Raw genomic sequence first — 22,139 nt, 5'->3', positions numbered from 1 at the left:
CCACCCCTCGCGGCCCCGGCGCCGCTAATTTATATTAAAACAAACACAGCCGCTCCTCCTGAGCTGCGGAGAATTTGAATGAATCATTTGTGTTAACTTCAAAAAGAGAGGAACCGGAACCTTCGGTGTTGTTTTGTAAGACCCCAAAACATAAAACCCTAAATCACGTTACTCTGCGTCGTATTGTCTGACACGTGAGTGTGTGAGTGAGTGTTGTTGTTGACATTATATGACGATTGTGGGTTTTTATTAAATGAAGATGTTAACCCACAGCCTCTGTGTGATGTCAGGGGGTGGGGACAGGACAGGGGGGAGCAGGACAGGGGGGGGGGAGCAGGACAGGGGAGCAGGACAGGGGGACAGGACAGGGGGGGACAGGGGGAGCAGGACAGGGGGACAGGATAGGGGAGGGGACAGGATAGGGGGGGACAGGGGGGGCAGGACAGGATAGGGGGACAGGATAGGGGGGGGGACAGGATAGGGGGGGGACAGGGGGGAGCAGGACAGGGGAGCAGGACAGGGGGACAGGACAGGAGGGGGGAGGGGGAGCAGGACAAGGGGGGGGAGCAGGATAGGGGGGACAGGACAGGGGGGGACAGGGGGAGCAGGATGGGGGGGACAGGGGGGAGGGGGAGCAGGATAGGGGGGGACAGGACAGGGGGGAAGGGGGACGGGTGGGGACAGGGGGAGGGGGGACGGGGAACAGGAAGCTGCTGAGGACACACATATCTGTCCCTGAGCTCAGGTTTGGTGTAATGTGACTGAGTTTGTAATGTGACTGAGTTTGCACTGTGACTGAGTTTGCACTGTGACTGAGTTTGCAATGACTGAGTTTGCAATGTGACTGAGTTTGCACTGTGACTGAGTTTGCACTGTGACTGAGTTTGCACTGTGACTGAGTTTGTAATCAATGCTCTGCTGGTTGTTCTGGTTGTTGCCCCTCACCCTTCAGGGCTGTGTTACTGCTCACACCGGACAATCCCTTGTGACTGTCTCAGTGGCTTATGTGTACGGGTTTCCACCTCCTCTGACCCAACTCCCTCCGTCCTTGCCTTAAAGTCCACCGTAAGATCCACCTTTTCGATTGCGCTTTTTATTCTCTTTCTCCCCCCCTCCCCCAGTCAGCAGTGCAGTGGTTAGAGCGTTCGCCTCACAAGCAAAAGGACACGGGTTTGATTCCCGGGCAGAGCAAAACCTTTCCACAGGTTTCCTTACTCTCCACATGCCTCTATTTAACCAGGAGTAAGTAGGAACGTGGTTGTTAGACGATTGGTTGATCGCTTTCCGGAGGTAATAATCCCACCAAAAATAAAAATAATAATAATTTGGTCACTCAATCCACCACTGTTTTTGGGTCACTGCTATGCGCAATTGGCCATTTCACCCACAAAACGTACCTTCAGTTCACTTCACAATATTTTCTGTGAAGCGCTTTGAGAGGTCTCAATGACATAGTAATGCACTATATCAAATGCAAGGATTATTATAAAAGATTGGGCTCTGGGTCTGCTGTGTCAAGAGCAAGTTGTTATTATTGTTGAATTACTTTGAGAAGTCCCATATTAAAGGCGCTGAATAAATGTAAATTTACAAAGAATGTACAGCATGAAAATAGGCCACTCGGTCCAACCAGTCTTTGCAGCTGTTTATATTCCACATGAGTCTGAAGCAACAGGTCAAGTTTAAATTGGTGACCCACTGGGGGAGCAGCTTTCTCATGCTCTTTTGCTGCCAATTAATTTTTTCTTCTCCTGTCCCCTTTTGAAGGCACAGTTCCGCAGTATGTCAATTGCCTGATGAAGTATGGTTAATCTATTCAGCCGGTCTCCCAGCAGTCAATGCATAGGGTCACAATACAAAGGAGGTGTTTACGGAGGACAGACTTGATGTGTAATTTCACTGTCTGCTTGTTTCTGATTAACGGTGGCAAAATGTTTTTATTTCAAAGGGTGTTCAGTAATCTTTACAAATGGGGACTAAGTAGGCTGCCCTCGCCTGCACTGCCTCCACTGCTCATGGTAATGAGAGCAGGAGCAAAACCATTTATGGGTCAATTCCCTGTTCAGAACTGCCTTCCTCCCTCCCTCCCTCTCTGTATTAGTTGAAGTTTCAGCTTCCTATATATTTATGAAAATTTGATTTAAGTGGGTATAAGACTCTTGAGGCCGCAGAAGAGTTTTTAGAGAGATGAACTCTGTGGAATGATTTAGATAAGATTTCTAGGTAAAAGATTTCTCAAAAGGCACCCTCATGAACATATAATAATAAAGCTTGCGTTTGATATAGTATCTTATCACATCATTGAAACATCTCAAATCACTTCAAAAGATAATATTATAAAGTAGTGTAAAGTAAGGATACACTGTCGTTATGGGGGGAATGTGGCGATAGGCATGTTCAAAAAGGTAGGATTTGAAGCGCGACTGAAAGAGAGGGGGGTGAGTGAGGAGAGATTGACAGTAGATTTGGTATTCTGGAAATATGAGATTAAATGGGCAGAAAGGCTTTCTTCATCCAAACTGTTGTGTTCTGTGAGTGTCTGAAGGATTCTCACTTGTAAAAGATTCCAGTATCTTTCTGAGGACGTTTGGGATTTAATGCATTATTAACTCATGGGAAGTTCTCTCCGTTTGTAGATTTTCATCGTGTAAAACATGGTGAGAAATGTTTCGGAAAGGAAAGAAACGACACAGCAGTAGCAGCTCTCAAGGCAGTGAAATCAGCACTAAGAGCAAGGTAGGTTATCACAGCAAAGGTATTTATTCCTGCTTGGGGCATGTTTACCAAATAAATATTATGTAACTTCATAGAGACTACCCTGATTGTAACTTAGTGGTTTAGGTCTGTAAACCATGTTACGCTAAAGATTGGCTGCTGGTCAGTGCTTTGGGGTCATCAGGTCACCCCTGACATCAGTTCCTGTGTACATGTGCGCTTTACACAGGAAGTACTGCTGATGTCATTTTCTGCGTGCTGTGTTTATGTGCAGGAAGTCGGTCATGCAGCACTGGAAGCTAAGCCTCGGTGTCCTTTCTAGATCTAGTACACTAGCTAGTCTGGTGCCACTGCACTACGAGAGGACCTGCAGGACACCAAACAGGGTTATGCACCTGTAAATCCCCTGCATTAACAATGTTCTTTACATAAAATGCTTAAAACACTTGAAAGCACGTATTCACAGTGTGTCAGAGATGGTTCAATGCAAATATTGACTCTATGGAATGCCGTACAATTACTCACTTTAGCATTTGTGTTAACCACTCTTATTGATTAAGTTGTGATTTCTTTTCCCAGTCGGTAGACTCCAGTCTTGGTGGCCTTTCTAGATCTAGTACTGTGGCTAGTCTTGACACAGACTCCACAAAGAGTTCAGGTACTGTACTTTTCTTATGTCATATTGTGCATTACCATTGAGTGCATTACACTCCTAGTTGCTTGTGTAGCAAATTTTCAGTAATTGCAGTAAAGCAGAGAACAGATTTTTTCTGGGGTCAGCCAAGTGGAAACCCATCACCATGCTGTAGAGCATCCAAACTGAGAGGTCCACGCCTGCTTCCTCCACATGGAAATCCCTATGTTCCAGATTCCAGAACAAAATCTTTCAACCTTACTAGTGTATAACTCGGGTATTAATATACAGTATAAATCACAGGCATAGATATCAGAAAGATGTGGCTACATGTTCTTAGCCATGGGACAGCCAGTTGGGACTACAGTTGACCTCAGTATCTCTACATTAGGAAGGGAAAAACTTGGCCTGGCTTTCTTTGCTTAAACTTCACCTTCTGTAATGTCAAAAGTTAAAATGGAGGACTTACGTCTGAATACTACATCTCCAGAAAGATCTCCAGATGTAATTCTGGAGAGTATTTGAGATAAGTTTTGAGGAAAAAGCTTTGAAGGGGTGATTTTGTTTTTAGTCATTCAAATGCATGCAGAATCCCATCACCATTGTTTAAGAGTATCTGAACCAGACTGAGACAGGCAGATGGGACCTCGATTCCACATCTCATCTGAAGGGCGGCACCTCTGACATTGCAGTACAACAGCATCGCATTGGAATGTCAGCTTAGTAACACTCGTCTCTTAGTCAGAAGGTTATGGGTACAAACCACACATCGGGTTCCAAGACTTGATGTGTGGCTTGAAGCCATAACCTGACTGAACGGTGAGAGTGCTACTAACTGAGCCAGGCTGACATACAAAAGCCACCTACGCATGGACATTTCCCAGTGTCTGGAATGGAATGCAGACTTTGCCTGGAGGGATGCATCTGTATTTCCTAGTTCTGGAAAGTATTGAAAGAGTGAAGGCTCTAATAAAGTTACAAGTAATGGTATTCATGCCGTTAAGGCCCAATTGAGCAAGGCCGTATCCTGAAGTTTTAAGTGAACCCGTTTCTGGGAGCATTCAAAGCTTCTCTTTACAACCACTTTCTGACACAATACCCTCATAGAACTAAACACAGGGTAAAATAAAATAAAATAAAAGTCATGACAAAATGCCTGTGGCTTTTAATGCACTCCAGCCTAAAATATGACTAGGGACAATGCTGAGCTACTGAATTCAAAGCTCACACGTGAATAATAGCCACTGGAGGGAGGTAACAGAGACCAGTGCTCGTGTAACTGTCCCAGTAAAATGAAAAATATACTGAAATCTACCTTCTGGTTGTTCAATCAAAGAGCAGCAATTTAGCAGCAGCATTTACAGGCAATTCACTTTACAGTATAATAATAATCCTTGCTTTTTTTGATATAGTGCCTTATATCATTCTGTAAAACGCTTTGAGACGTCTCAACGACGTGATAAGGCGCTATATCAAATGCAAGTATTATTATTATATGGTGCCTTTCACATTGTGATGAAATCCCAAAGCGCCAGATAAAGCATTGATTACCTTCAATTAGATATCACACACACCCCATTCATCTGACCAAGCAACGTATCTGAGAGAGATGATTAGAGTGCAGCAAGTGACAAAACCTCTTACCAATTGCATATCTTTCACAGGGGTATTAAAGCTGCTATTTCCAAAGTCACCAATATATATGGTACACATTAAAAAAAGGCTTCTGATGGTTCAGTGAATAAATGTGTCACAATCTGAGCAGATGTAGATCTGGAAGGTTCAGACTGTCCAGGTTTAGGATTTGGGAGTCCAGGCAGAGAAATGGAAACAAAAAATAACCAGGGACCAGAACTATCCCACCTACTATTGCTATGCAGTGATCATTGCTGGCAACAATAAGTGTGTCTTTTTTGGGGGTGGAAGAGGTCAGCCGGGTATCTGACACATGCGGAAACCCATCACCGTGCTTAAGAATATCCAAACAAAACTGAGAATTCCAGGTATTCCACCCGCACATGGAAATCCCAGAGATAGATTGTGGAATGCATTGCGCGCTCTCTCCCTGGAGGGACACATCCTGCTTACCTAATTCCAGAAAGTATAAGGCACAGTTTGGATTAACAGTTAGAGTCTAACCAGCTAAAACCTCATAGCTTGCCATTGAGAGCGCTGTCTGGCAAACTTTTCCCATTGCTTGTCCATCTAGGACCAAGCTTCATCTTAACCCAGATTAGCAATTTTCTTTGCAGAAAGCTATAATGCAACAAGTGTTCATACATAGAAACAAAAATCAATCAAATCATGAATGCTGGAATTCTGAAGAGTATTGAAAGTAAAAGTGACCTAATGTAAATGCACAATGGGTCTGTCAGGATCTGTAAGAGTATGATAGGTTAAAGTTTTGGAATGAACTGTCATCAGAACTGGAACCATTGTACTTGGAAAACAGCCTCATAGAATGGACGAGGGTAAGTAATATGAATAATTCTTACATTTGGTATAGCGCAATTCACAATGGGAGGACATCCCAAAGCGCTTCTCAGGACGTGCTGTGAAGTGTACTGACTGTGTTTTGTGGGTGAATGTGGCAGACAATTTACAATGTTCTACAAACAGCCATGAAATGAATGACCAGTTTTATTTTGGGGATAGTTGACCAGGACACTTTCCATTTTCAAGTAGTGCCTCGGGATCTTTAAAGTCCACCTGAACAGGCAGATGGGCCGGAGACCAAGAAAGAAAAGACGTTTAAGAAAAAGTTAAACAGTTTTAAAACCACTATCTCTCTGTGCACGTAGGACCTCAACTGTAAAGATGACTGTTGACGCCCTCTATAGTCGAATATTATCCTGCCAATAGCTGCTTCTGCTCACAGAGTGAACTATAGTTTGCGGCTGGAGTCCCAGCGGGGTCATTGCTTTCTAGAGAGAAAGGAAAAAATCTGCTTCTTTAGAAATAAAATGGATACCGACAAGTCAAGGACAGTTTAGCGTCAGGCAAGCTAAATTAATGTAATGTTATGTTTATTGCTGTTTTGTGCCCTTTCCTAATTTACGGTTCTTGTGCCTTTGTTACACAGGGCAGAGTAACAGCAATTCTGACACCTGCACTGAATTCCGGGTCAAGTATTTGGGTTCTATTGAAAGGTTAAAAGTTGGTCTATGTGGAAATCTTCAGGACGCACTCGATTTGATTAATTACATTGATCTGGCCCAGGTAAGAAAATGCGAGGTGAGGGATTTATTTTTCTTCCTTCAGGACATGGATTTGTACATTTCTAGTTTTACACATTGAGTGTGAGAGGGGAAGTTAAATGAAAATTACCCACTGGGATTTGCTGTCACTGATACCTTGGAAACAAAGCAACACCAAGCAACTTGCTGAATAACTAGATCATAAACCCAAATTCAAATATACTACTCAAAAGCAGTTGCTAATCTTGCTTGCTCTGAGACACTATCCTGGGTGGAGGGCGAGTAGAGGGCGGGTAGTTGATTCCTTTGAGCCTTTCAAAAACCCCTATATATTTCTCCCTTTTGTTGTTTGTAAGCAAGAAAACAATTTCCTATGTGATGCATCCGTTTTTGCTCATGATTTCTTCTAAATGTTGACGGTTCTTCATAAGTATTGAATTGGCACAGCAGCAAATTATAATTGTATAGCGCCTTTCACGTCGGGCAGACGTCCCAAGGTGCTGGACATTCAAGGATTTGAACCCGAGCAGGTGGTTGGGATCAGGAGCGGTGGAGGTTAAGGGGAGAGGGTGGACTGAAGACAAGCTCGAAGAGGAGGGTCTTGAGACGGGCCTTGAAGGAAGCAAGGGGGGGGGGGGGTGAGGCAAAGGCACTGTGGGCTGGAGTTCCAAAGGGTGGGGGCAGAGAGGCTGAAGGCCTGACTGCCGATGGTGGGGCAGGCTCTGGGTGTGGGATATTGAGCAGACATCACACATCTTTCATCAACACAAGCACGTTGAAAGTTGTGGAAAGCCTCGCAAGTGATCTTATTCTATGATTTCCCAGCAACATTTAGAAAGTTCAGGCAGACGTTCCTCTGCTGTCCTGCTCGGATCCCAAATAAACAGCACATTCCCCAGAGAACGCTGCTACTGAAATCTACATGGGCTGTCCCAAGGTTTGCGTATCTATTTAAACTAGCTTCTGGGATTATTGGCACTTTTCCATTTTAATTCCTCAATTTATATATAGTCTTTCACGTTGGAAGAACGTCTCAAAGCCTTTAATAATGCTGGATGGGCAACCGACCTGGGGGTGGGAAGGGAAAGATGACTGGAGGTGCAGTCGGTCAAAAGGTAGGTCTTGAGAGGTTATTGTAAATCTGAGAGCAATGTTTGCCAACTAAATCTGCATTTCAATTGGAATTTTAGGCATTCATTTTGAATATTTCTATAAGAAATATCTTTATGGAAATCTTGGGACTGGAAATAGTGATTACAATTGCTGTACACCAAGGCCCATATGAATATTTATTAGTTTGTAACCTGGGAGAATTTACTGTAGTGAATCTTACTTTTTTTTCACAGCAAGATGGAAAGCTACCCTTTACAGCATCAGAAGAGGAGATTTTTTTGTATGTCTCGAAGTATGGTATCAAAGCTGAATCCTCCGATCAGTATGTGAGTAGCTTAATGCGTCCTTATTATAATAATTATACAATAATGCATTTGATATAGCGCCTTACCATGTTGTTGTGATGTCTCAAAGCGCTGCACAGGATTTTTACTGTGTAGGTAAACATGTTTATTTGTAGGTAAACATGGCAGATAATTTACCACAACAATAACATCAAGCATTTATATAGTGCCCTTCATTCAGGTAGTGCCTCAAAGCATTTACCGTGGTGGAGCTTGACCCTGAGCCAGGGAGACGAGAGGTGCCATAGGCACGGTTGAAGAGGAAAGTCTTCATGTGTGAATAGGGGGTGAAGCAGAGGGAGTCTCAAGACAATAACAGCTATAAATGGATGTCTCGAAGATCTTAACGCTGCTATCTGGCTGGGTACCTGAGCTGGGGTGGGAGCGAGGGGTGAGAGGAGAAAGATGACCAAAGGCTTGGTCAAAAGGAAACGTGTTGCAAAATTCTGTATTTAGCTGTTTACTTGGTATTTTTCTACAGGATGTTCTGCACCGGCACCCGTTGTATTTGATCGTGCGAATGATTTGTTACGATGATGGATTGGGGATGGGAAAAAGTCTTCTTGCTCTGAAAACTACAGATGCAGATCAAGACGAGTATAGCATCTGGCTTTATCAGTGTAACAGCTTGGTAAGTTGTTAAGGGCTATAACCCTCTGGTTCCCTCTTCTCAGGTCTACATGGACCATTCATTTTAATATTTTGGAAGATTTAATATATAGGAGGACAATTTCCTATTTGCTGGCCCACATCAACATTCAATCAGCACAATAGTCCTGTTACTTTCTCGGGCATGTCTGACATACAATTTGTGGCTTGACAATGTTGTTATAACTGCCTGTCTTCACTTTTTGTGTTTCTTTCTTGGTCACCTCCACTGTATCCATGGAACAGAGAATTTCAGTGATGTTGGTTTGCTTTGAATGAGGTTAAAACTGACAAGACATGACCATGGCTAATTCTGCATTTTCTAGGGTGCGACCACATATAATTGATGGCTGCTTTAGCTATCCAGATGTTACACTAGGATGATTTCTTCCCCCTCCCCCCCAATACAGTATTAAAGTTTATTTCAGTTTGTCTTTTGTTTAGATGGTTAGATACTGTTACATTAGAATCATAGAATCATAAAATATTACACCAAAGAAGGAGGCCATTCGGCCAATTGTGCCTACGCTGGGTCTTTGGAAGAGCTACCCAATCAGTCCCACTCCCGCTTTTTCCCTATACCCCTGCAAATATTTCCTTTTCAAGTACCTATCCAATTCCCAATTAGGTTTATTTTTCATAAGTAAATGAAAGTGTGAAAAATTTTCAGCATTGTAGTAGTTAATATTACAAAAATACAGTTTTTTTTAAATATAAAGTCGGTTCCCTCTGACTTTATTCCTGAATTTGAGCTATTCATTCTGTTAACAGTAGTAATTGTTCTGAGGAATGAAATAAACTTGCACAACTTGTAGCTGTTAATCATAGTTGTCCACCTAATCCTGGGTGTGTTATTGAGATGTCTCTGCTCAATAACCGTACTGATTTCCTCTTGCTCATTGTTTCATCATTAGACAATGTAGTGCTGCCCTTGCTCTCCATGGAGAGCACCTCATTGCTACCATCTCATTGCTCACTTTGCTCCACCAACATATCATCTGAATTCTCCAATCCCTTTAGTGTCAGGTGAAATAGCTCAACTGTCTTCAATTTGGATAAGCTTTGTGTATTATGCTTAGCTCAGATCCACTGAACTAATCATAATAAAACAAACTGATTTGCAGGCGTTCATGAAGAGATTTTTCTTTTGGTCTGACACATGCGAAAACCCATCACCACACGTAACAGTCTCCAAACCAGACAGAGTTCCATATTTGTCTCATTGTGTCTGTGACACTCTTATACAATCACTGCACTTAACTTTAAATCCTATGAAGTGCTTTGAGATGTTTCAATGAGGTGATAAGTCCTTGTCTTGAATATAAGTATTTATTTACCTGATTTTAGAAAACTTTCCCGATCTCATTCCATATCCATTAATATGTTTATACTCATGTGCTTATTTATTTCCCATTTGAACAATCCTATTGATCCAGTGTGTATAACTGCTTGCGGGATTGAATTCACAACCCTAGTCACCATTTGAGTGGAGAATTGATACAGCAGTATTTGGGGAAATTTATTTAGCAATTTGTGTGATTTGCATGTGGTGGTGTTTTAGTACATTTAAACTTATTAAATACCAGACTTTTACTTACATTATTTCAGATGTTTAGCTAAATTGAAATACAGTATTTTCATCAGGGACCATTTTTAGGGTTTTAAGTTACAGTACGTTTTTGCAAAATACTTATTTATTTACAATAAGATATTATTAAAAGCATAAGAACTTGTTAAGCGAAAGACCAAGGTCCATCTAATTCACCTGGCAGTCACTTGACATATTGTTTCCCAAACTATATACTGTATACCGAGATTATTTTTATATTATCTTTATTATCATTATTAATTCTGCAGAATTGGGTAAGCAGGGTGCATCACATTCCAGACATAGCGACATTTCCATATCATTCATATGTGGAACTCTCAGCCTGTTTGGATACTATTAAGCATGTTGATGGGTTTCCGCATGTGTAAGACACCCAGCTGACCAAAACAAAATCAGAATAAAATGATTCCTAATATTGCATATGTTGTGAAATATTTCCATTTACACAGTTCTTTTGTATTGCAGGAACAAGCTCAAACCATCTGCAAAGTTCTGTCCACTGCTTTTGATTCAGCACTTTCATCAGAGAAGTCCTGATACTGTCTATTGTTGGATTATAATTCTGAAAATGCAAACAGAATTTTATGTAAAGATTCCTGCATTTACTGTATGTAGAATCACTGGGTTAGATTTGCAAGCTAAATAGCTGTTACAAACCTGAGGTTGTTTGCTGTAAAATGAGCAATAATTGCTATTGCTATTGAATACTTTATAGATTTAATATTGCTTAAATAAGAAACTTTGAAATGTCTTGACTGAATGGATCTGAAATGATACATCACTTTCCTTACAGTTCCATAAATATATTTTCACTTTGATCCAAATTTACTGTATTTTCTCATTGAAAATGTAATTAAACAAATGTATGAAACATTAAATATTTCATATAGGGTTTTTCAGAAAAAGTTGGATTATGAATTAACTGCATTTCTCCAATAACTTTGGTATAATGTTATAAAGTAGATCCAGTATGTTATTCAATACAGCATTAGTGCCTGCAGTAATTGTCGGAATAATCTTAATTGTAAATACTGCTTGTCAAGTTAAATATATTGTATGAATATTGCAACAAGTTGATGTTTTTATTAAGTAAAAAGAGATTGCCTTATCTTTAAGGTCTTTGTTATTCGCCTAATGTTGCCATCCTCCACATATTCCTAGAGTTTTGAGTAACGACAAGCTAAGCTGGGCTCTTCCATCTGAAGAGAATATGACTGAGAGGACCTCTTGGATGTGTAGAAAATGTTAAATGGGATTGAAAAAGTAAATCCAGAGGATCTTGAAACTGATCCTTTCAGAGACGGGAAGCAATGGAGCCTGGCGAGGATTGGGGCGATTTGTGTGCGAGTTTGGTACGGTGAAGATGGAATTTTGTATGAGTTTGTTCTTGTGGATGGTGGAACTGAGACCAGGGAGATGGGCATTGGAGAAATCGAGGCGAGTTGACAAAGCTGTGGATAATAATAATCCTTGCATTTGATATAGCGCCTTATCACATCTTTTAGATGTCTCAAAGCGCTTCACAGAATATACTGTAAAGTGAAGTGACTGTATATTTTGTGGGTGAAACGCAGCAGCCAATTGCACACAGCAGTGTCCCGCAAACAGTCGTGGATTGAAGTGAACAATTTATTATTGTTTTTTTCTTGAGGGATTATTATCAGGTGTGTGGAGTAAGGAAACTTGCCCAAGGTTTCCCCCTGCTGGGAATCGCTTGTGAGGCGAGTGCTCAACCACTGAGCTACAATACTCCAATGAGGGTTTCAGCAAGTTTCTGGGTGAGATTCAGCTCAAACTGGATGTCAAGATTGTGCACAGGTTCAGTGCGTTTTGAGAGCTAAGCTAGGGTGAGGAGGTTGGGAGAATACATTTGATATATTATCTTTCACATTGGGAAGATGTGTCAAAGTGATTCCCAGTACATATTGTAAAATGTAGTAACTATATTTTGAAGGCAAACAGGACAGCCAATTTGCACAGAAACTAAAGTGATTGACCAATTTTGTCTGGGGGATTTGGCCAAGACATCAGGAGAAACTCACTTCTCTTTTTGAATAATAATCCTTGATAAGCACCTTATATGGTCATCGAGATGTCTCAAAGTGGTTTGGATTGTATTTTTGTAGTGAAACGCTGCAGCCAGATTGCTCACAGCAATGTCCCACAAACAATCAAACAAATAAAAGTGAGTGACTAACCATGCCATGGGCTCTTTAACGTTTAACTGAGCAGGCAGACGGGACCTGTTTCTCATCTGAAGGATTGCAACAATGCAGCACACCCCAGCACTATTATAACATCAGCCTACATTATATGAATTCCAAATGTTAGTGACTCAAGTGAGAGTGCTACCTACTGAGCCAGATAAGACCATCCCGTTATTGCTCCCATCCACCCCTTCATGACCTCTGTCTATGAGGACGGTGCTAGCTGGTCAATAGGCAAAGGGAAGTTTACCAGACAGTCTGGTGTTCCAGGGAACACAGGTGCAGTCATATCTTAACAATAACTGACTCTATATCCGTCTCTGGAGCTGAATCTGTACCATCAGGAATGCATCTCAGCCTCCCTGAGGTTACATTCCTGATGCCCTGGCAAACAGCTGCAGAAGAACAATTTAATCAAGCGACGTTGTAAGAGTAATCATCTCCCATCTCCTCATACTCCGAATACCTTGACTTCAAGTCACCCCCCTTAGCATGTGGACAATGCCTACAAAACCACCCAGTAATTACACTTTCTAATAAATCCTGTGAAGGCTTTGAGATGGCCTTCTTATATGAATGAGGCACAACATCAAACAGAATTCTTATTAATAATCTAATGATGGAAGGCCCATTGGTAACAGCATCAAAGGATCCACTTGCACATGAAAGCACCCTGTGTAGGGGCAGTAAATTTGGATGTGAGTACCTCTTTTCTCTTCACCCCTTTTTTAGCACCTCCCTCACTCTCTCGTGCCTATGCACTGCTAGGCGAGTTTAGTCATGTCTTTCTAGTGAATGCTGAAAATTTAAAGAAAAAAAATAGCATATTGCCTGGAGGACAGGCAGGGATCATGACCATCCAGCCCTGAAAAGTTGTGCATTTGGTGCAGAACTTAAAACAACCAGAGCACTGCCCTGTGGGTGCCATTCTGAAAATTTAAACTAAATAAATCTGAAGTATAAATCTCCTGAAGTACAAAACTCCTGTAAAAACAAATAAAGATTTCAAATCGGCACTGAAATAAAGGCAAACTTCACCAGCAGGTGGAACTGGAGTGCTGTATCTGCTCTTACTGGCAGTGGCTTTTACTTAATAATCCTTACATTTGATATAGTGCCTTATCATGTCTTCAAGACGTCTCAAAACACTTCAAAGAATACACTGAAGTGAATTGACTTTATTTTGGGGCAAAACACAGCAGGCAATTGCACTCAGTAGTGTCTCACAACAATTGTGGATTGAGTGACCAATTTATTATTTTTTTGAAGGAATTACCCTTGGAAAAGTGATCTGCTAATCTTATAATAATCCTTGCAGTTGATGTAGCGCTTTTAAGTGCTTCACAGAATATACTGTAGAGTCAATCGACTGGATATTTTAATAATAATAATTATAATTATTATTTTGTGGGCGAAACACACAAAATCTTAGCTGGTTTGGCACCTCCAAGCTCCTCTGAATACCTGCTGTAACAGCAACTTAATCATTGATTGTTTTAGCATCTCAGAGGCTACAGGGATATGTCAGTCTGGCTCAGTTGGTAGCACTCTCGTCTCAGAATCAGAAGGTTGTGGGTTCAAACTCTACATCAGGACTTGAACTCACGTGTTCTGGGCTAACACTCCAATGCAGTGCTGAGAAGGTGTATTGTATTGGTGGAGGACTGAATGTGTGGATGAATTGAGCTTTAAGCAAAGACTGTTTTTGAAACAAACCTGTGCTATACCAGAACAGGTGGGAGACCCTCACATCCCAGTAAATTACATTATTGATCTGCTGATGTATTTTCACATTTACACCATGTGAATATTTCCAAGAAAAAGTGCTATTCATGAAGATCACTTGTCATGTATTTACTGCATTGAATTTTTAATTCTGTGTGTGTGTGGCTTTACTTTATAATGATTAGAGCAGAAATGTAAAAATATGGCTGGCTGATGTTGAGGCTGAAGTTTCAGATTAAACAAGATATTATCACACAATTTGATTGATGGCCATTATCATGTTTCTCAACATGTATGGAACAGGAATTTTTCTAATAGGTCTTAAGTCCATCAAAATATGGTTGCACAATTTAGAAGTATGACCTTACTTTTGTCAGTGGTAGAAGAGAAATCTGAAATATGGGGTCATGGCCTTCCAACGTTATACATAAAGATTATAATGAAGATGGATCTAGTAATATTGCAATCAGTTTTTTTTTACATGAAATTGTCTTTGCATTGATGTATTGATTAGCTAATGTATTGACCCATGCTAAGATTCTTCATTCGCTCAACACATGCAATCAAACAGAATTTGTGAAAATGTGTCTGAATTTTGGTCTCTTAGAGTAACTTGAGATGAACTGGATTTTCAGCTCTTTTCTTCATCAGAATTCTTAACTTTGTTCACACAGAAAATCTTTTACTCTCCTCCAAAAGTGACAGTATAATGTTGCACCTAGAAGTAGGATTGCTATTTTTAATTTAAAATTTTAAATGTTAAAGTAAACTAAAATTTAAGCTTAGTTGCTTTTATCTCAAATTTTGCACTTTTTTCCCTGCCTGATTTCAATGTAAAGTACTCAAGCTAATTGTATTACATTAGTAAAGCTGTGTAACGGTTGTTCATTTGAGCTTTCAGTAACAATTAAATGCATAAAGACACAAATATAAATCTCTCAGGTCTAGATTTTAATAGACTGGAATTAATTTGTGTCAAATCTGGTTAGTAAAAAGTTTATTGTGAATGAGTAATAGCAGCCTTACCCAAGTGCAACTGAAAAACATTTCATTACACAAAGAAATTTTAGATCCTCATATTTTATGCAGTGTCAGATATTAAGTTATTCCTTTGCAAAAAACAAACTCATTAGGCTTTAACTTGAAAATACACACTCAAACCTGCATTGCCAAAGCAGGTTTTTTTAATAACCGTTTATTACAGTTCCAGATAGCTGTAATGTTGAACTAGGATATAGAGTACATATTACACATGCCCTAATTGTCAAGTCACCGCAACAAGAATTACAAAGGTATATAGTATTTAAGATTTACAATATATATATACAGTTGCTCTGCAACAGAAATCTAACTGGTTATGTTTTTATTCATTTTACACCATATCAAATAGGAAATTATTTTTTATTCTAAGAATCAGTCACAGTAAAGAAAAACAAAATTAGCAACAGCAGGTGGCGACAGTCAGCGTGTCTGGATATTTATGGCCATTTTAATCACTCATGGAAAACCACAGTTCTGAATGATGCCACCATCTTCGGCATTGATTTGCATTACATAAAATAACTAACTGCTTCCCATTGAGACAGCTCAACAATTATTAATTAGGGCTATATTTAGCTAAAAGTGCCAACTACTTAACTTTTTAAAAAAATCATTTTCAATTGGATTGCATCATAGTGTTGCAAACCACACTATGTGGTTCAAGTAACATTACCGTTGGCAGTTTCTGTAATTTTTGAAAAAAAAATATTTCTATTAAAACAGGACCCAACATGGAAAAGGTACTTTTTGTGTCAGCATTTTAGAATGAGATGAATGTTCATTAAACTGCACATTTTGCATTATTTAATTCTGTAAATGTGCACCATTATTCCTTATTTTCCTTAATAAAGGATAAAGACAAGAAGCTGTTAATTCTGTGTAAATAATATGTAAAAAAAATTCCCTTTGAACATTTTAGGAAATAGACTGAAATATTTAAACACCATTTTGGTTAAACAAAGATTAATGCAACAAAGCATTTCAAACATGTGGTGTTTGCTTTCTATTCCTCCTCCTAAACCATTGTTTTTGAATGTCCACCAACTAACCAGTTCCTTAAAACAGCCCCATGGGTATTGATTGATTTTAATCGTTTGCCTCTGGAAAAATGTTGAATTGTCTACAACACTGGATTATTGATCAAATCAATTATGGAAATTTATTAAAATATCAAAATAAACTGGAAATCACATAACTGAATATGAAATAGTGGTAATATTTTAAGGCCTTAATAGTTATATTATTCGCTGAACCAGCATGCTTACTATCTAAATGAATTATCCCAGTTTATCAGTACCTCAACATCCAACTTCGCTTAGTATTTAGTACATACCTTGAAAATATTTCAAATTTCAACAACATTGACACAGTTAGTAAGAAATAAGCTATTCATTTCTTAAAGACATGGAACTAATTTTCCATTTTCAAGTACCTACATGCACCATAGCAAATTGCCAGAAATGAAAAGTTCACAACTTACAATGGATCTCCAGTTGTCTTGAAAGTGCAAAATACCAAAAAAAATCAATTTTAATAATCAAAACTTGTATTATCCTTCTGCTAAGTGGTGATGGATTCTATGGAGTTGTGTTCCTTGCCATCCAAAGACATACAATGATCCAGATTTGTTTTTTCTCTCGACTTAAAAGGGAGCTCAGTCAACAATGAAGTGCACAAATGTCACAGGGAAAACACCTCTCCGCTTTGGATTTCCTTCAATGTGGCCAATCTATATGAAAGCAAACAAAGACAGTACGTAATCTTCCTATTCCTTAAAAAATTACCAGTCAGGCACTTATTCTATTCTAGTAGCAGCCCTTTTCCTGGGTTCTTCTGCATTACTGAATACTGTCTATTATCTCCGCGCCATGGGTGATCAACACAAGTTATAAATGACTGAGAATGAACTACAAGTGTATAATATAGTTGAGGGTTTTTTGGTGTGCTTGTGTATGTGTGTATGGAGAGACGGGGGCAGGGAAGAGAAAAGGAGGGAGGGACATTAATTTTTTAAAATCTTTTATATAGCTGGCAACAGCAATCAGTGGTCATTCCAGCTGTCCTCCCTCTCCAGCTCAATTCTATACAAATTTTAAGTCCAATATTGATTATTTATTCATACAAGTCAGTGTAAACAGGCATTTTGTTGGATTAACTTTTGATGTCTTACAAGTATTTTATTAGACTTCCAAAGAGTAGAAAAATACCTCTGCAGCCATCGATACTCCATTAGATTTTGGTTACAATTTTTTCTTTCACAAATCAGCAAGCCTTCATCCCCCTGCAACAAAAACTGTACTATCCTCCCTAATCAAGAGAGCAAGCTTTCCTCCCCTTCATCACCTCGGGAGGCATGCTGTGAAGCAAAGCAATGTAATCAAAACTGGTCAGCTTGCCCCTTTGGGAGTTGCAAGATAATTCTAGGTAGAGATAGAGATTGGGGAGCTGATTATCTAAAACATTTAGAAACCTATCACCATGATTAAGAGTAGTCAATCCAGACACAATTCCATATATGTGAGCACATTCTCTTCCTGGAGGAATGCACCCTGCTTATCGAATACCAGAAAGTATTAGTTGCATGTTGGCAGTGTGTTTTGGGAATACTGCTGGAGATTACCCACAGTTTGCCACTCTTAGAGATCAACACTCCAAGACTCTGTTCCACATGAACATAGCTATATAAATGCAAGCTATTGTTGTCCAGCTAGGCTCCCGCTACTAGTAAGGGCTTTGGCTTGCAAGGTTTAACAGTGGGAAGACACCCGGCCTTCAGTGACTGATCTACCCATTTAAGGCATCTAATGAGCTAGGCTGTTTGTCCAGGCAAAAAGTGCTATGATTCCCTGTCAATCTTTTGACCATATTACTAAGTATGTGTACCACTTACCCACCATTCTGGATCTTCCTCTCCATCAACAACAATAATCTCACCCTCTGTGAAAGTGAGTTCATCTGGGTTATCAGCACAACAGTTATAAATTGCTTTCACTCGTCTTGGTTTTGGTTTCAACTGAAATAAATGTAAAACAAATTAAACACCCTGTCATGATTTTGCACATTTGTCTGATTTCAGTTTATCAAATATCATCTATAACCCGCTTCCTTTCAAAAGAGGCGACCACTTTTAGCTGCAATGAATCTACTTAAACCGATTCATGTTCACTTACTTCCCACAGGTACAAACAATAAACTCACACTGGTCTATATTCTCTCACAAACTGAATGTTTTCCATTTATAATACTCTAATTATTGTTACTAAAGGTAAAATACTAGAGAAAGAGTGCACAGAAAGTAGAGTTAAGTAAAAGATACAAGTTTAAATAAAAACTAAAACACAGATTACCAGCACTTCAAAAATGGCTTCAGAATATCCATGTATCTTTGAAACAAGTTTCCTCTTAGATTATCTTTTCTCTCTTAGCGAGCAAAAGGAAAAGAGCAAGTCTGCATCTGTGACCCCTTTACAATTGAGAGCGCTTTCTAGAAAGCTTTCCTACTTCTCATCCACTCACATTCTTAGAACTTCAGATTCATTCAATTTGTGAAGGGCACAGAGCAAATTTTGATGCTGGATGCACTGTTCGCCTTGAACACTATCAACCGATTGTCTTGTTCATACCTTGCTGTGAATGAGATTCAGAGACCAACTGAAACAATGGTGTTTTAAAAGTCTGTTAGCTTTTGTTCTTCCAGATTTTTTACACATAAGATGTTTTTATTATTATTATTCTCTCACAAACTGAATGTTTTCCATTTATAATACTCTAATTATTGTTACTAAAGGTAAAATACTAGAGAAAGAGTGCACAGAAAGTAGAGTTAAGTAAAAGATACAAGTTTAAATAAAAACTAAAACACAGATTACCAGCACTTCAAAAATGGCTTCAGAATATCCATGTATCTTTGAAACAAGTTTTAAACAAGTAGATTTATTATTATTATTATTATTATTTTTTTAAAATGGGTCAAAAATAGAGTTTCAATTGTGATTGCTAGAACTATGGGTTAAACTAAATTGTTTAGTCACTGCCTGAATAATATAAAGTTTAGGTTTACTGATTTTTAAAAAAAAGAATTTCATATCTTGTGCAAGAAATTGTATTATGGATCTAAGCAGCACAATCAACAAACCCAAATCCAAACTAAGACAAGTGTAATATCTATGGTTAAATTTAGATCTCCAATTGGAGCCTTTTCTAATGTGCAGTTCTGCATTCCAGTCTGGTTTACTTCTCATTGTATGTATATGAATAGAAATTTTACATTTTCAGTGCAATTGGCAGTCTTTATGAAAAGATAAGAAGATCAAGGGGACGAACTGTCTGTTCAAAACTCCAGCATTCCCCTAACTATATTAGAAAATGGCATTTCAATAATATGTGAAACTTTAAATCCTCTGTGGAAATCCTCATTTTTTTTTGATATTCCAGGCCTGGCTCCTCCAGAGATATGATCAAGAGAAGACAAGCATTCTGGAACAGCTCCAAGTACTTTGATTGGGGGAGTTGCTACAAACTGGTTTTGAAGCTTAAGCTGGTTCTGACACCAGAAATGCACAACACAGAGAAGTAGGTCATATCCAGGACAATGAAGGGTTCCCATAGATCAGTATTGTCAAACCCAGATTTGTACTGAGCCACACCAGTCAAAAAATTTAAATTTACAGAATTTTCTCCCTAACATTTATTTATAAGCATGTCTTCCTTTTTTTCCCGGCAAAGACGACAATATCACAGATGACAGCAAAACACAAACATAAGCAATATTAACAGTATAAAAATAAACAACACATTAGTGTAAGTTTGATAGTTGTTTCTCTCAATTAATTTCTGAAAATTCAGTGAAAACGATTGCACAAACATATAGTGCAGTTCAGCCACCAAATGCTCATTTGTCAAGAGAGATCTTTATTCTCCTTTGATGAAAGTGATTACAGAAAATATTGATTTACTTATGTATTTCGATCCAAACGTTTTGCTGTGATTTCTTCCTGAGACGAGCTTTTTTTAGATCATCATTTCAACCGAATATTCTTTGAACTTTATATATATTCAATTTGTGAAGGGGACCAAGCTAACTTTGACACTGGATGGACTCTTAATAAAGAAAGTAATCTTTAAACACTGTAAACCTTGTTCACATCTTGCTGTGAACAAGATTCAGGGAGCAACTAAAACAATGTTGCTTTACAACAAGTTGCACTTATATAGCACCTTCTACACAGGGTAGCGTCTCAGAGCGCCTGTCAGTGGCAGAGCCTGACTCCGAGCTGGGGGGAGGGGGTCAAACAGGAAACTTTTCAGGAAGGACTTGAAAGAGGGGAGAGGGGGCAAGGCAGAGGGATTAAGGGAGAGTGTTCCAGAGTTTAGGGGTGTAGTGGCTGAAAGCATGACAACAACAAATTACATTTATTGAGCACCTTTCACATCGGGAGGACGTCCCAAGGCACTGCCTTCCCTCACTGGTAGGAGTGAGGGAAGGCAGAGAGGTGGGAGGATGACCTCCGATGGTGGGGCGAAGTGTGCGAGGGATGAGCAGGAGGCTGATGCCAGTAGAGCGGAGATGCCGGGTGGTGGACTGGGGAATGAGGAGGTCAAAGAGGTAGGGAGGTGCCAGGGAGTGAATGGATTTGAACAGGAGAGGATCTTGAAGTCGATTCGTTGGGTGATGGGAGCCAGTGGAGCCTGGGCCAGAACTGGTGAGATGTGGGTATGGAGTTTGGTCCGGGTCAGTATGCATGTGGCAGAGTTTTGAATGAGCTGAATCTTGTGAAAGGTGGAGCTGGGAAGACCGGTGAGAAGTGCGTTGGATAATCCAAATGAGAGGTTACAATAATAATAATAATAATAATCCTTGCATTTGATATAGCGCTTTTCACGTCAGGAGGACGGCCCAAAGCGCTTCACAGAACACACTGTAAAGTGAATTGACTGTATATTTGTGGGCGAACGCGGCAGCCAATTGCGCACAGCAATGTCCCACAAACAGTCGTAGATTGAAAATGACCAATTTAATTATTGTTTTTGGTTTTGGAGGGATTATTATTAGGCGTGTGGAGTAAGGAAACTTGCCCAAGGTTTCGCCCTGCCTGGAATTGAACTCAGGTCTCTCACTTGCAAAGCGAGTGCTCTAACCACTGAGCTACAGGACTCCACAAATGCATGCACGAGAGTTTCCGCTGCATTTTGGGTAAGATATGGTCGGAGGCAGGCAACGTGGCAGAGGTGGAAGAAAGCAGATAGAATATCGACAGACCTGGAGTTGGTCATGGAAGAGGCAAAGTAGATTTGTGTGTCATCCACATACATGTGGAAGGTTACCCTGTGTCTGCGGATAACATCGCCCAGAGGAAGTATATAGATAAGGAAAAGAAGAGGGCCAAGGATGGAGCCCTGTGGTACCCCGCAGGTAACTGGGCGGGGCCGGAAGGACAAACCATTTGCTGAGATGAATTGGAGGTGGTTGGTTAAGTAAGACCCCTCCTTAGCCTCCTTCAAGTCCCACCTCCTCTTCGACAATGCCATCGGCCACCCCTTCCCCTCCCATCCCTTAACCCCCCAACCCCAGCTCGGGTCTGAAATGCTGTACTCTATCCAGCACTTTGGGAAGTCATCCCGATGCGAAAGGCGCTATACAAATGTAATCTTGTTGTAGTAGAACTCGAACCACGCGAATGCAGTCCCACTAAGGTAGATGAAGGAGGCGAGCCGATGAGGATGATGGCGTGGTTGACTGTGTTGAGTGCTGCAGAGAGATCCAGGAGGACAGGGAGGCAGAGGGAGCCCTGGTCACAGATAGAGAGAATGTTGTTTCTGACTTTGATAAGCGCTGTCTCTGTGCTGTGGGTAGGGCGAAAACCAGACTGCAGAGGCTTGAGGAGGGAGTGGAAAGAGGTGTGACTG

The 22,139-nt window shown here is 40.1% G+C and overlaps 2 protein-coding genes across 11 annotated transcripts in view; one reads left to right on the top strand and one right to left on the bottom strand.

The window, feature by feature from the left end:
- The first annotated feature begins 16 nt into the window (after positions 1 to 16).
- Positions 17 to 11,375, top strand: itgb1bp1 (integrin beta 1 binding protein 1). Of its 6 annotated transcripts, none has more exons than XM_042333609.1 (7): positions 17 to 135; positions 2,637 to 2,736; positions 3,295 to 3,373; positions 6,432 to 6,568; positions 7,893 to 7,985; positions 8,485 to 8,634; positions 10,726 to 11,375. In XM_042333609.1, the coding sequence occupies exons 2-7, from the start codon at positions 2,665 to 2,667 to the stop codon at positions 10,795 to 10,797; spliced, it is 603 nt and encodes a 200-aa protein (XP_042189543.1). In that variant the 5' UTR covers positions 17 to 135; positions 2,637 to 2,664; the 3' UTR covers positions 10,798 to 11,375. The 6 variants fall into 6 exon arrangements, with proteins under 6 accessions (XP_042189543.1, XP_042189544.1, XP_042189545.1 ...); XM_042333610.1 differs by lacking the exon at positions 17 to 135 and adding an exon at positions 150 to 194; XM_042333611.1 differs by lacking the exon at positions 17 to 135 and adding an exon at positions 185 to 202.
- A 3,799-nt stretch (positions 11,376 to 15,174) lies between these two features.
- The window catches only part of asap2a (ArfGAP with SH3 domain, ankyrin repeat and PH domain 2a), an 86,034-nt gene continuing 79,069 nt past the window's right edge, over positions 15,175 to 22,139 (bottom strand). For all 5 annotated transcript variants that reach the window (XM_042332899.1, XM_042332900.1, XM_007906476.2 and 2 more), the window contains 2 exons: positions 18,124 to 18,246; positions 15,175 to 16,962 (listed from right to left, as the gene is read on the bottom strand). In XM_042332899.1, the coding sequence (XP_042188833.1) occupies positions 16,888 to 16,962; positions 18,124 to 18,246 (198 nt within the window). In that variant the 3' untranslated portion in view covers positions 15,175 to 16,887. The remainder of the gene's footprint in view (positions 16,963 to 18,123; positions 18,247 to 22,139) is intronic.

The sequence above is a fragment of the Callorhinchus milii genome, unplaced genomic scaffold, assembly GCF_018977255.1.
Source record: "Callorhinchus milii isolate IMCB2004 unplaced genomic scaffold, IMCB_Cmil_1.0 Scaffold3, whole genome shotgun sequence".
NCBI classification, from domain to species: Eukaryota; Metazoa; Chordata; class Chondrichthyes; order Chimaeriformes; family Callorhinchidae; genus Callorhinchus; species Callorhinchus milii.
This window is presented reverse-complemented; position numbering and strand designations above follow the sequence as displayed.